This window comes from Sardina pilchardus, chromosome 3 (assembly GCF_963854185.1).
Source record: "Sardina pilchardus chromosome 3, fSarPil1.1, whole genome shotgun sequence".
In the NCBI taxonomy this organism is placed as follows: domain Eukaryota; kingdom Metazoa; phylum Chordata; class Actinopteri; order Clupeiformes; family Clupeidae; genus Sardina; species Sardina pilchardus.
Genome location: NC_084996.1, coordinates 39,476,553 through 39,490,390, shown reverse-complemented (window position 1 = coordinate 39,490,390; position 13,838 = coordinate 39,476,553). Strand labels below are relative to the sequence as shown.

The following is a 13,838-nucleotide window of genomic DNA, read 5'->3' as shown; positions in this document are numbered from 1 at the left end:
CCTACAGTCCTCGTATTTTTTCTTCGCGTTTCGTTATAAGAAATATATAAGTAATAGTTAAAGTCTTCTTCCGTATTGAACAGATAGCCTACGGGACGCTCTTTGTTCCGTAGGCTATTTTAAGGAACTACTCAATGCACACACACTGGGTAAACTGGCGCGCTACAAACATTTAAATGTCAAATCATATTTATTTCTCTTTGTCGCTATGGTATTGGGGGAAACGCGGAGAAACGAGATGGTCAGTCCTCGTATTTTTTCTTCGCGTTTCGTTATAAGAAATGTAATAGTTAAAGTCTTCTTCTGTATTGAACAGACAGCCTAGGCCTACGGGGCGCTCTTTGTTCCGTATTTTAAGGAACTACTCAATGCACACACACTGGGTAAACTGGCGCGCTACAAACATTTAAATGTCAAATCATATTTATTTCTCTTTGTCGCCATGGTATTGGGGGAAACGCGGAGAAACGAGATGGTCAGTCCTCGTATTTTTTCTTCGCGTTTCGTTATAAGAAATATATAAGTAAAGGCCTATTCGGACGGGATTAGTTTTATGGGGTGACATCAGGTAAAGTAATAATTACCAGGTAATGTAGTCCCGTCCGGACGCGCCATGTCAGTAAACATAACGGAGTATGTCGGTGACATTTACAGACACTTTTACCTTCCGTAAAACGGTCCGGAGAAATTACCTTAGGTAATATTAATCCCGTGCGAACGCGACCCTCTGTAAAGATGTCTGTAATATTTCGTCACATCCTGATTGGAAAACAATTCCACCATAGTCTGAATGAAAACATGACATGCTGTGTAGCTCCTAATAGGACGTTAGCTAGTTTGCCTATTAGCTTGATATTGTTAGCCATTTCAAACTACTTATGGCATAACATAAAGCTAACGTTTGCTAGTTTAACCAACTTGTAGTCTTTCAAATCTGAAAATGACGCACGTAGCCTACCTGACGCAAAGTATCACGTGCACAGCGACGAAGATGTGACGGCAGAACGTAAACGTAGTTACTCCTCCCATGTCAAGTAAAATGACAGAGATGTCTAGTCCCGTCCGAATTGGACATTTATATTACAGAGGTCATATGATAAACCTGCATTACTGTACGTCCCCCCATAAAACTAATCCCGTCCGAATAGGCCTTAATAGTTAAAGTCTTCTGTATTGAACAGATAGCCTACGGGACGCTCTTTGTTCCGTATTTTAAGGAACTACTCAATGCACACACACACTTCAATGGAAAACACACAAAGAAAACACTAAACATATAGCCTACAACTTAATGACGTGACATTGCTTGCTGTTGGCCCAGAACAACATGCTCGGATTCACCAACAGAGTCGCGGCAACGTTGGTAGATACGGATGCCTGCTCTTCAGAGCCATCACCCCAAAGGAGCACTACAGAGCCTGGTGCAAAACCACCAACTGGGATGGATCGAAGGGCAAGCCAGCACTGCCACACAACGTGAAGGCCTTTGTGTTCTCAACACTAAACAGAAAGTTTCCTACGATGGGGAAGTGGCCGCAAGGACTGCATCGATAAGATCAACGAATGCCTTCGCAAGCCCCGAAACCCTGACGATACATTTTCTTTCCTTTAATTCAATAAAACATTGTTTATCTGAAGAACTTTTCCGAGGTTGTCTTGTCTACCAAATCCTAAACTTAAATAGAGTAAACATTTTATCTTATGAAAAAACTCTTAGGGGGAACAGTTAGGCAGCCCTTCCTCCATTATCGTAGTAGGCAATTTATTAGAGGGGTCAAAAAAACTCACAAAGTAGGCTAGCCTGCTACTTTTTCCAGACTAAATGTGTCACTTTAGTGATTGGCTCTTCCAAATGCAAATTAGGTGGATGGGCTTTTGAATGGGCCTGCTGCAGGTGAGAGGACAAATCCTAAGAATTTAGAAAGTGCCATTATCATTGCCATATTCTCTTAAGAGTCATTGCACGAGAAAACCAGGCAGAACAAGCAGGAGGTGGGAAGAAGGGGGTCGGCCAAATCGGCTCATACTTTGTATATGTGATAAGTATGTGGAACAGCCATATACTTTTTTTTTTTTTTTAAGATTATTTTTTGGGGCTTTTTATGCCTTTAATTGGACAGGACAGTAGAGAGTATGACAGGAAGCGAGTGGGAGAGAGAACTGGGGTGGGATCCGGAAAGGACCACGGGGCGGGAATCGAACCCGGGTCGCCGGCGTGCGGTGCAGGTGCCCCAGCCAGTCGCGCCACAGCTGGGGCCAGAACAGCCATATACTTAAAACCCTCCAGCTGTTTTTTGTTATGGAGTTCTGGGACCCGTCTCAGAGACCCTCAAAAATCCAACAATTCATGGATGAAAATGACTGAAATTGCCATTTCTACCCTGATTATCCTGATAAAGATATGAACACGAGCTTTATGTTTCCATAGAGCTTAGGTAGAATAGTTTTAAAGACCAAAAGGTGCACTAGGGGGTTATCTGCACCACTGAAAGCAGAATTTTCATCCCTCTAAAATTGGTCATTTTTAGAAGGCATTATCTCACATTCGCAGTGGCTTTGGTGGATGGTTTTACTGTTGCTGGACAGAGGAACATCTTCTGATTCAAAAACAATGGTCGTCTAATTGGGCCACACATAATGTGCGCCGTGCCAGGAGGGTCTTTCCGGTATTTTTTCGAATTTTGGAGTATAATAAACCAGGTAATAATATCTCACTATAGGGTAATTTATGGTCAATTTTTGTGTCACTGTATGACAAATTGTTAAAGAAAGCTTTAATTAACTAGAAAAGCACTCAAAGAGTGCAGACCTCTGCATGCATTGATGCTCTTGGTTGTCATACATTTGAAACTAGACTATTCAGATCGTCACCGAGTGGCCATACCATGCCATTACATCGCAAACATCTGCCATTAAATCTGTTTGTGATGTAATGCCATGGTATGGCCATGTGATGGCAATCTGAATATGGATTATCATAGGCCAAAACACGACAAATTCTGCTAAAGACCCTCCTGGCACGGCACACATTATGTGTGGCCCAATTAGACGACAATTGTTTTTGAATCAGTAGATGTTCCTTTCTCCAGCAACAGTAAAACCATCCACCAAAGCCACTGCGAATACGAGATAATGCTTCTTAAAAATGACCGAAATTTAGAGGGGGGGACATTCTGCTTTCAGTGGTGTAGATAACCCCTCGGTGCACCTTTTGGTCTTTAAAACTATGCTACCTAGGCTCTATGGAAATATAAAGCTTATGTTCATATCTTTATCAGGATAATCAGGGTAGAAATGGCAATTTCAGTCATTTTCAGCCATGAATTGTTGGATTTTTGAGGGTCTCTGAGAGGGGTCCCAGAACTCCATAACAAAAAACAGCTGGAGGGTTTTAAGTATATGGCTGTTCATAGTTCCACATACTTATCACATATACAAAGTATGAGCCGATTTGGCCGACCCCCTTCTTCCCACCTCTGCCTGGTTTTCTCATGCAATGACTCTTAAAACATAGGCTATATATTTGAAAACGAGTTGATTAAAGGTTTCTAATGGTGTTTCTATAATATGATAAAAGCAGAGATTGAGATGTGTGTTTGGAACAGTTTTTCAAATACCCGGGGGGGTATTTAGACTCCAGGGTGTTAAGCACTCATTCACAACTGTCCCATCGCTAAATGCTCTCTTGTGTTGCGTGATCACAAAAGTATACCTTAGTGTGCTTTTAATTTGATAGGCCTAATTATTATCTCCGCCAAGGAGGTTGTTTTCATCGGGGCTCAGTGTAAAAGGAACAGGTCAACCCCGCGATTAGGGGTGTGTGACTGATGACTTATTTGGCAAGGCTATTATTAGGCTTACTATGCATGGCTGTAGGCAGCTATGAGGCCACTGAGATCTGGACCTCATCGGTTTTGAGAGCTGGAAATACATGTGTTTGCTAAATATCGGTATATTGTTGTGCATGTTGCGTTCGCGACTCGGGGAAGTGAAAGCAGTCCTGTATAGACATTGCACGTTTTCATGGTGATCATCAGCGCAGCTGTAGCTGATTGTGAAAGCCGATTGGAAATACATAAGTTTAGAGCTAACGTTTCAACTATGTTTGCCATGGTAGACAAAAACAGTCAAATAAAACAATAGCCTAAAAAATAACTGTAGTGCGTAATGGATACGCCTCTATATCCTAAATAATTTTCGAGGTTTGCCATTTGGTAATATGACCTATCCTTACTGACAATATTTTTTGGGCACGAATGAATGGGTTTGCCCTTAGTTTAAATGGAGGCCGGGGAGAGCGCGCGGCAGCTATTGTTATGGAGCTGGCTTAACAAAGTTATATAACGCACAAAACTTTGTTAAGCCAGCTATATATATATATATATATATATATATATATATATAGAGAGAGAGAGAGAGAGAGAGAGAGAGAGAGAGAGAGAGAGAGATTCATGCATGCTGCATTACCGTGACCCTATACCTGGATGTTTTTTTTCTCATTGGAATACAGCAGGACAGGATGCCTTTTATCTATCAAACGCAAAAGCTGAGATTGTTGGAAGGACTAGGAAACGCCGATCAAAAGTTCTGACATGTTGAACTGACGTTAGTTATTAATTCACCACATGATAAAATGCTGTCATATAGCTTGACGCCCAGCAGCCTATGGTAGTCTATGCCTATCTCTGAATCAACATGAACATGCATACGATACATATGTTGCTAGAAACTTATTTTGCGGAGCTAGGCCTGCTAGTCGATGGTTACAATGAATTACCCTCACTGCCCTATCGCATATCTGACCGTCCATTGTTACAATGTTACAAAATGCGCGATCTTCTCCATGCATGTAGCCAACGGTTATAAGTAAAGTGACAAGCATAGGCATGTATTAAAGAGATTTCTGTTAAATACATTTTATTTTCAGTCGTCAAAAGTGGTGGGGACAAAATCTGTGATAACAAGTGCTGGGTACATGTAGGCTACCCAGCGTCGCCGGTTAAAATGAACATGCCTCTGTTTTAAAATAGCCTATGCACATTTCTAAGTATTCCTAGCATGTAAATGTTGCCAAAATGTCCATCTTGTCCATCTCTTTCGTCTTCGCCTTGACATTGGGGTCATTCCACCTCAATTCAACAAATGCCTTCTGCTTGACCATCTCAGATTTCCTTCAAAATTTTACCACCTGAAGAGTAACCATTTAAACGGACTCAGCCAAAATATTAGATTGGTATACCTAATACATCCAGAGAAAAACGTTTTTGAACATGGTACCCCCCTTCTGATTTTTGGCACATTGGCGCCCTCATCTAAATCTGCAGCAACGTTCAGATGTCATTATCTCAAAAAGTGTTCAAGCTAAAGACTTCAAAGTTTCTGGGAATAATGATTGCTACCTATAGATTCCACATATTCATTCGTAGGCCGTATGTATTGATACTGACTGTGTTTCAATCTTGTGAAATCAGAATAAAAATGGCAGATTTTTTTTCAACCCCCACATTGGGTGCTCCATTACACAATTTGCAAACAAAATGTTTGGCAAATGGTTATGTCTCTCTACAGAAGTGTTTAAGCTGTCTTTGAAAAAGTAATTAAGAGGTGTCTATATTGCTTTTTTGTTGGAAGTATTGTAACACAAAACTGAAAAATAATCAATTTGGATGATATTGTATCTTCCCATTACAGAGGTATGACATGCTATACCAATGAATTGAACACATCTCCAGAAAGAGTATGAAATGGGCTTTCAGACTGTGAAATTTCAAGATGGTATTATGGCTGCAGTTATTAAAAAACATTTTTTTAAATATTGGTCTATTACAACAATTAGCGTTGCTTTTTTGTGCTATTATTTAATGATTTCATAATCCTTGTCTTATTCCTAAGTATCAGATGTTTATGTCTCATACTGTTAAACATTTATATTTTCATTTACTTGCTGAGTGATGAACTAATAAAATATTTCCTGTATTTCCGAAATAAATTGCTGCTGTCACTATTTAATGCCACTAGATGTCACTGTTCATGGATATCAGCAATGTGTTGTTATAGTACACCAATATTTCAAAAATAACATTTCAATAACCATAGCCATAATACCATCTTGAAATTTCACAGTCTGAAAGCCCATTCCATACTCTTTCTGGAGATGTGTTCAATTCATTGGTATAGCTTGTCATACCTCTGTAATGGGGAGATACAATATTATCCAAATTGATTGTTTTTCAGTTTTGTGTTACAATACTTCCAACAAAAAAACAATATAGACACCTCTTCATTACTTTTTCAAAGACAGCTTAAACACTTCTGTAGAGAGACATAACCATTTGCCAAACATTTTGTTTACAAATTGTGTAATAGGGCACCCAATGTGGGGGTGTGAAAGAAATCTGCAATTTTTCTTCTGATTTCACAAGATTGAAACACAGCCAGTGTCAACACATACGACTTACGAATGAATATGTGGAATCTATAGGTAGCAATCATTATTCACAGAAAAAATGAAGTCTTTAGCTTGAACACTTTTTGAGATAATGACATCTGAACTTTGCTGCAGATTTAGATGAGGGCGCCAATGTGCCAAAAATCAGAAGGGGGGTACCATGTTCAAAAATGTTTTTCTCTGGATGTATTAGGTATACCAATCTAATATTTTGGCTAAGTTAGTTTAAATGGTTACTCTTTACATGGTAAAAGTTTGAAGCAAATCTGAGATGGTCAAGCAGAAATTTTCTCTAAAATCCGTTGAATTGAGGTGGAATGACCCATTGACAATAATAGCCTATTCACGGAAATGCGGTCTTGTAACCGTAATGAATTCATGAATCAATCTAAGGTTGCCTTTCGAGTATTTCAGGTTGAATTGAAGGCTATTTCCTTCTGATAGGCCTATAGGCGATTTTCTAAAACCATTTTCATTCATTTCAGCAATGGTTTATTGAAACGTTGTTTGATTAATTTCGCCAGTCATCACTTTCATTTTAATGATTAAATGAGACGGATATGCGGAGCATTTCTCTCCGTCTCCATTGACCAAAACGTTGCTCTGGCATCTCTGCTGGACTGACTGAGTTATAGGCTACGTCGAGTGGGAGAGCTGTGAGGTAGGCTGTAAACATTCGAAAACTCTGCAACTGCAATCTAACATGCCGAGCGTCATGTCTCTTTTCTCCGCTTGTCACCAGCGCGGTGTCCTCGGGTTTTTCCATGAGCCGAACCTTCATATTATTAGGGCGGTCTATGTTGCCCCCTTCCGGTTGCAGTTTTAATTACAAAGTCCCGATGCTTCGGGACTCCCGATGTGCGGGAAAGAAAGGAGCATTCTCAACCCGTACCATCTGTAACTCTCTCTGAATGGAAATGATGTATCTTTTTAGCTGATACAGGAGCGGATGTTAGTACATTTGGAATGAACGGTAGCACGCTTTTGACATTAAAAAGCTAAAGAGTAATGTCACAGGAGCTTCAGGCCAATCAGTGGCAGAACTAGCTTATACCCCTTTAGTGGTTCAATATGAACATCAGACAATAGAACCTTCTTTTCTTATCATATATTCTGTTCTGTATACTATCTTTATTACATTTACTACTAACGTTACTGCTACTACATTGCACATATCTGCTGTTCCTACATTGCAAATATTACTCTGCATTTATTCTGCTCTTATAAAGTAACTGCTACACTGCATATTTACTCTAACCCACCTTCTGTAAACCACCTGTGTACTACTGTACACACTGCACTAGTTCTTGTCCTGTCTGTAATTTGTATATCACATTGCTTTTTGCACTTCTGGTTAGACGCAAACTGCATTCTGTCGTCTTTGTACTTGAACTCTGCACAATCTAATAACAATACCTGTTGTTGTTATCATTATTATTAAACATGAATAGCTCTCATCCACTTTCATTTTGGCAAATTATTGAGGGAAAACTTTGTTGGGAGGCCCACAACCTTACACTTACTTTGAATGCCCGGCTGTGCTGTGGGGTATATTCAAATGTCCATAGAGCTCGTACTAATCCAGACAGCTGCTGTGTCACCTCACATCTGTCCTGAGGAGTTTTCCCATGCAAATGTATCCCATTAGTCTTTGGTTTGTCCTCATTGGTCTCGTCTCCTTTGTACTGTTCCAAAGCCAAGTACTCAGCAAAGAGTTCGGTGTTGCTTAAGCACTGGAGAATTGCATTCATAAAGCAGGTGTTTCCATGGTTCTTCAGTCCTGACACTCCAGGAACCTTGTCCTGACTAAGATAACTTCCACTGTCACTGTAGTCCAAACTTGACCCTTTATCCTCTATATTAAAGGAGGTAAATCCTCCATCATCTTTGTCCCCATCTGTAACTTGTAACTCTGAGCCAAAATGAGATAGAGTTGTAAGCGTTTTCAAGACCCTGCTCATAAAACTGCCAACCGTCCGAGAAGAGCCTCTTCGAAAAAGCTTCTTACTGAAGCCGGACTTCTTGTCTTTATTTGAGGCTTTACTGAACATGATTCTGCTTGTCATAAGGGCATCCCTCCATAACTGTCTCTACATCAGTACTGATAGGCTATTATGTGAAGCAAATGTCTGCTCTGTAACTAACATGAGTTTACGTTAAAAAGTAACACCTTCACTAACGTCAAACAATTCATGTTTGATGTATGATGCTACCATCAAAAAATAACACCAGTGTTTTAGAAACCAAAAAAGCCAGGTAACGTTAAACATTATGTGTGTTTTTAATACATTATTCCTCCAAACTCCATGCAGTTTTCCACACGTTACTTAGGGTTGAAAGGGAAAGCATTTCAATGCGCTTGAACGTTTCACGTTGGCAACCAACTATTAATACAGAAGTCAGCCAGGTTTCAGTAACTAATGTCTGACGTTAACTTACATGTCTATCTGTGTGTCTAGACCTAATATTACCAGTTCATTACACAAATGCAAATCACAAAGATGTTGTGGTGTGCTTAAACAGCACGAACGAAAACGTGCCAACGTTAATCTCACGAATCATAATTTGATTCATTTCAGAAGCTACTGACTAGCTAACACTACCCTAGCTTTCAATGTCGCACGGTTTATTGCTGCTTCACTCCTGCATACCGTTAGCCTACCTGTCGAGAAAGTAGACAACAGCTCTTTCCACATAGCAAGGTTTTCTTCACAAAACCAAATGCAACCGTCTCGCTGTTTCCGTGACATTGGTGTCATATTTACTTCACATCAAGCTAGTAAAGGCACTAGCCGACTAGCCCAAGTTAGTTTGCTAGGATCTGTTTGGTTAGCATTAGCATACAGTAATGTTATTACCGTTAGGTTAAGAGCTGTCTGCTGACAGCTAGCTCTCCTTCACCAAACGATAAATAATGTTGCATTAATATAACGTTAAACTTATCTGACGCTTCTCATTCAGGTTCACATTAAGCACGAATCCTCAGTTGTCAGTATTTTTCAGAATCATAGACCTGAATGAACCCCGATGTTTGTTTTAAATCCGAAATGTCCTTCCTTTCCGTATTTCTTCAGTAAATCAGTTATTATTGCGTAAAACATTTGCAAACGGGATAGGAGGTTTACGCTGGGGGGGGGGGAAACATAGACAGTAGTATGCATTTGCAGAGATTGTAGGTAGGCGGAACAAGATACTTCATGACGAACCACGTCTATGCGAACCACTTCCTGGAACCTGGAGGGGGATACAAATCCCCGTTTATGCAGGCAGGACTTGCCAGCCGAAAGAGCCAGGTCTGTGTAAAGTTGCCCACATGAAAAAAGTCTATACCCAGCTAACAATTTCTGGTTAGGAGAACGTTTTTAGAACGTTTTTTTCCTGGTTAGGAAAACGTTGCCTGAAAGTTGCGAAAGTTGCCACAAGGTTCCCCAGGAAAGTTTTCTTGACGAAAATACTACGTTTTTTTCTGGTTGTTTATTTTGGTTAGCAGAACGTTCTCCTACCCTTTAGGGAACTTTACTATATTTGGTTGCATTAACGTTCCCCTAACCTCCCAGCAACAAAGTGTAAAGGGGGAAAAATATGTAGAATTATCGTGACATCGAGGCATGGCTCCGCTATACCCTTGCCGTCTGCGGCGACAGCCTGTCTGCAAGCTGGGGAAGCGAATGTCTCTAATGATTAAGGCAATGACAATATACCACACACATGTTTACTCACTTACCATTAGCTGCTTGTTGAACTGCGACGAATACGGCTCGTTATCACGTACCTGTGTCAGCTAAGTATTTAAATGCGGTTAGGTCTAATACTTTCTTGTCTACGGTGTCTTTTCCTATAATAAACGATTAGTCAGATCAAAACATAAGCAGAGCAGGCGCTAGCCTAACACACTGTTTCAACATTAAAAACTGGCTGTTTTTATTGCATCGTATGCCATTAAAAGTCCTCGGTTCAGAATTATGATGGCTTTTGGTTTATTTTGTTTTAAATTGGGACTGGGAATTGTGGGATAGGCTGAGTGAACAGCACAGTAAGGCTATAACTTGGACGTGTGTTAATATAAAACAATTCTCCCCCGGGAACATTGTGCTGTTAGATGCAGTCTCAACGTTTGAGAAAGAATTCATTGGAGTCCTCATCATATTTTCATAACAAATAAAGCTTTAAAAACATGAATGCATTTAAGGTGCCACTCTAATCGATTATGGATTAATCCAACACTATTCGTCAGATTAGTTAGCATGAAATCGTTGTGTGCCTGCCTGGGACTATGGCTAGCTAGCTCTTCCACCCGGTTTACCCTGTACAGTGTTTTTTAAAAGCCTGTTGGATTTAATGGAACAAGTGCATGGAGAACGATGTGAAGAATGTGATCGATACCATACAGCCAGTAGCCTACGTGAGTAACTTTATCTCTGTGTTATCCAAATGTTAAAGTTAGCGAGGTTGAGTCTGCTAAAACACCAACACCCCAGAACTCACGGAGATGGAAGTTTCTCAACCTAGCTTCGCTGGCCCCTTTAGCTGACGGGCTGGCTCTGGTCGGCCGAATATCAATCCAACAGAGGGGGGAAGAATAGAATAGGGCTATATGTCGATTTTGCAACAAATTATTCCGACTTTGCAGTGTGGCTGCTGGCCGTGTTCAATTGGAAACTCATAGAAACTCTGGGGCGATTTTCATCAATCAACCCCACGCACATAACCAGAGAATACCGATATGGTTATACAAATAAGATACCTAAAAACAACTAAGTAGCAACGTTGTGTGAAAAGAGAAATGCAACCAGAATATAACGTTTTTTTTCTTTAGTTGTAATAACGTTCGGGAAACTTTGATAACCTGGAGCTAACGTTCTCTCCAGGGTATTAGAAGGTTACTGATAAACTAACCACAGGAGAACCAGCGGCTAACGTTATTTGCTTGCTGGGATTCAACCAGAATATAACGTTTTTTTCTTTAGTTGTAAAAACGTTAGGGGAACGTTATTTGTTTTGACAACCTGGAGATAACGTTCTCTAAACGTTATTAGTAGGTTGCTGAAAAACGAACCATAGGGGAACCAAAAGCTAACGTTAGTGAAAGTTAGCAGAACGTTTATTGTTTGCTGGGTAGTTTGCTATAGTAAATAAACTATAGTATACCCTATATATACTATAGTAAATATTGTAGTGTTTTTGAACCTTACTATAGTAGTTTTACTACAGTAAACTATAGTATAGCCTACCAAAAACTGCAGTTTTATTACTACAGTATACCACAATATACTACTACAGTAAACTATAGTATACTACCGAAAACTGCAGTTTTATTACTACAGTAAACCACATACTACAGTTTACTACATACACTACAATCTCTTGCTAAAGAATACTACAATTACGATACTATAGTAATAGGCTATATGGCATTACAATAACTGCATTATGCAATATTTTGTTGTTGTTTTAACAATGTCATGATTACTTTACCAAATGGATATTTTCAGCTGTATCACTTTTTGTTGTGCCCATTTTTAACCAAAGCGTAGGCCTAACAATAATTCACTACACAAATTAAGCTTACAACCACCATTAACACAGTGTTTTCTACAGACTGCTAAAATACAAAAAATGAGAACAAAAGTTTAACATTCTTTAAACAGTTGATCATTTATTGTTTCTGAAATTTGGCAGCATTGTTCAGCTTTTGTCGTATGTAGCTATGCTTTTATGTTGGTATCAGTAATGTGAGTGAACTTCAACTTTGCAGGATCTGTGGGAATACACACACACACACACACACACACACACACACACACACACACACACAAACACAAACACATACACGAAAGATGAGTATGAGAAAGAGGATATCAGAATAGAAAAAAACTTTTCTCAATTCTATATACCTAGCTACTTGTTATTTCAAAAAGGCCCTGTTTGGCTAGGCCAGGTTTTCCTTCTGTGCTGCTGGATGACTGGCCAGTCACTGAATGGTTAGCCATATATTCCCTGGAATACATCCCGTGTAGGAGGTCATTGATGAACTTCTGGGGGCTCTGGAAGGAGCAGCGCTCCACAAGTCCTTTTGGAATGACCTTTAATGCAAGTAGATAACACTACCACAAATCTACTTCAACATACAGCAGACTAGTGTCTTACCTCAATGATATACAGTAGGCCTACCAGTAAAAAGTTTGGACATGCCCTCTAATGAAATGTTTTCTCTTTCTTTTAAACATGTCTACATTGAAGATTACAGTTTTTCTCCATTGATTTGGCTCATTTCTTGAAACAGAAATTACATTCTCAAAATAACATGGACAAACCTCCAAACCACTTGGCAATTGTTCAAAATAGAACTGGATTTCTCATTAATTTCATCAAATTGCAAATGTCTTGGTACATGTCTCAATCTCTCACTACATCTTTGCAAATGATTAAGTTCAGGTAAACAAATGGAAGTGGCTGTGTCATGAATCTGACTGAGAGAATGCCAGGAGTGTGCAAAGATGTCATTACAGCAAAATATGGCTACATTGAAAAATCTAAAATATAAACCATTCTGATTTGTTCAACCGTTTTTGTTAACTATATATTCCATATATATTTCTTCATAGTTTGGACGACTTCTGTATTAATCTACAATGTAGGAAATGTTACAATTTTAATAAACAAAAAACATTGAATTAGAGGGCGTGTCCTAGCTTTTGACTGGTACTGTACACATTCTTATATTCGCAGATCTTGCTAGCACACGCAAACCCACATGTCTGTTAAAGTCTACATTTAAAACATGCACTGTTGCATGAAGTGTCTGGACATCAACTGATATATGCATTTAGATTAACCAAGTGTACGGTTGATGCATTAAGAAAACCACGCAACTGAAACTAACTAACTTAACCTTTACAAACGAAGTCAAACAGATTCTTACAGAGCGGCCCAGGGCCTCTGTTGCTGATTCTGGTGATGGACCTGGTGCTGGTGATTGGTCTGCTGTTGCTGGCGGTGGACCTATTTTTGGTGCTGGTAATAGTGTTGGTGCAGACCTCACCTGGCACAAATAGTTGTGGAGACACACAGTTGCAAAAGCCATCTTCCGCACCTTGTCAGGGTTAAGCATAATATTAGTGAGGAACACTCTCCACCTGTTAACCCATATTCCAAACCCATTTTCAACAACTCTGCGTGCACAGGAAAGTCTGTAGTTGAAGACTCTCTGTTGATGTTCCATGTTGTGGAATGGGTATGGTTTCATCAAGTCAATGTGCAGAGGGTAGGCATCATCTCCAAGAAACATAAGGGATTTGCATGTCAGAGCCTGGGAGCAGAGCCCGCGCAGGAAGGTTGAGGAGACCGCTGTCAAGTGCGTGCTTGAAATCAGACTCTGCAAACACTCCTG

The 13,838-nt window shown here is 39.8% G+C and overlaps 1 protein-coding gene across 2 annotated transcripts in view; it reads right to left on the bottom strand.

Moving 5' to 3' along the window:
- usp31 (ubiquitin specific peptidase 31) overlaps positions 1–9,600 on the bottom strand; it is a 150,868-nt gene extending 141,268 nt beyond the window's left edge. For both annotated transcript variants that reach the window (XM_062533282.1, XM_062533283.1), the window contains exon 1: positions 7,972–9,600. In XM_062533282.1, coding sequence (XP_062389266.1) covers positions 7,972–8,514 — 543 coding nt within the window. In that variant the 5' untranslated portion in view covers positions 8,515–9,600. The remainder of the gene's footprint in view (positions 1–7,971) is intronic.
- Between the last annotated feature and the right edge of the window lie 4,238 nt (positions 9,601–13,838).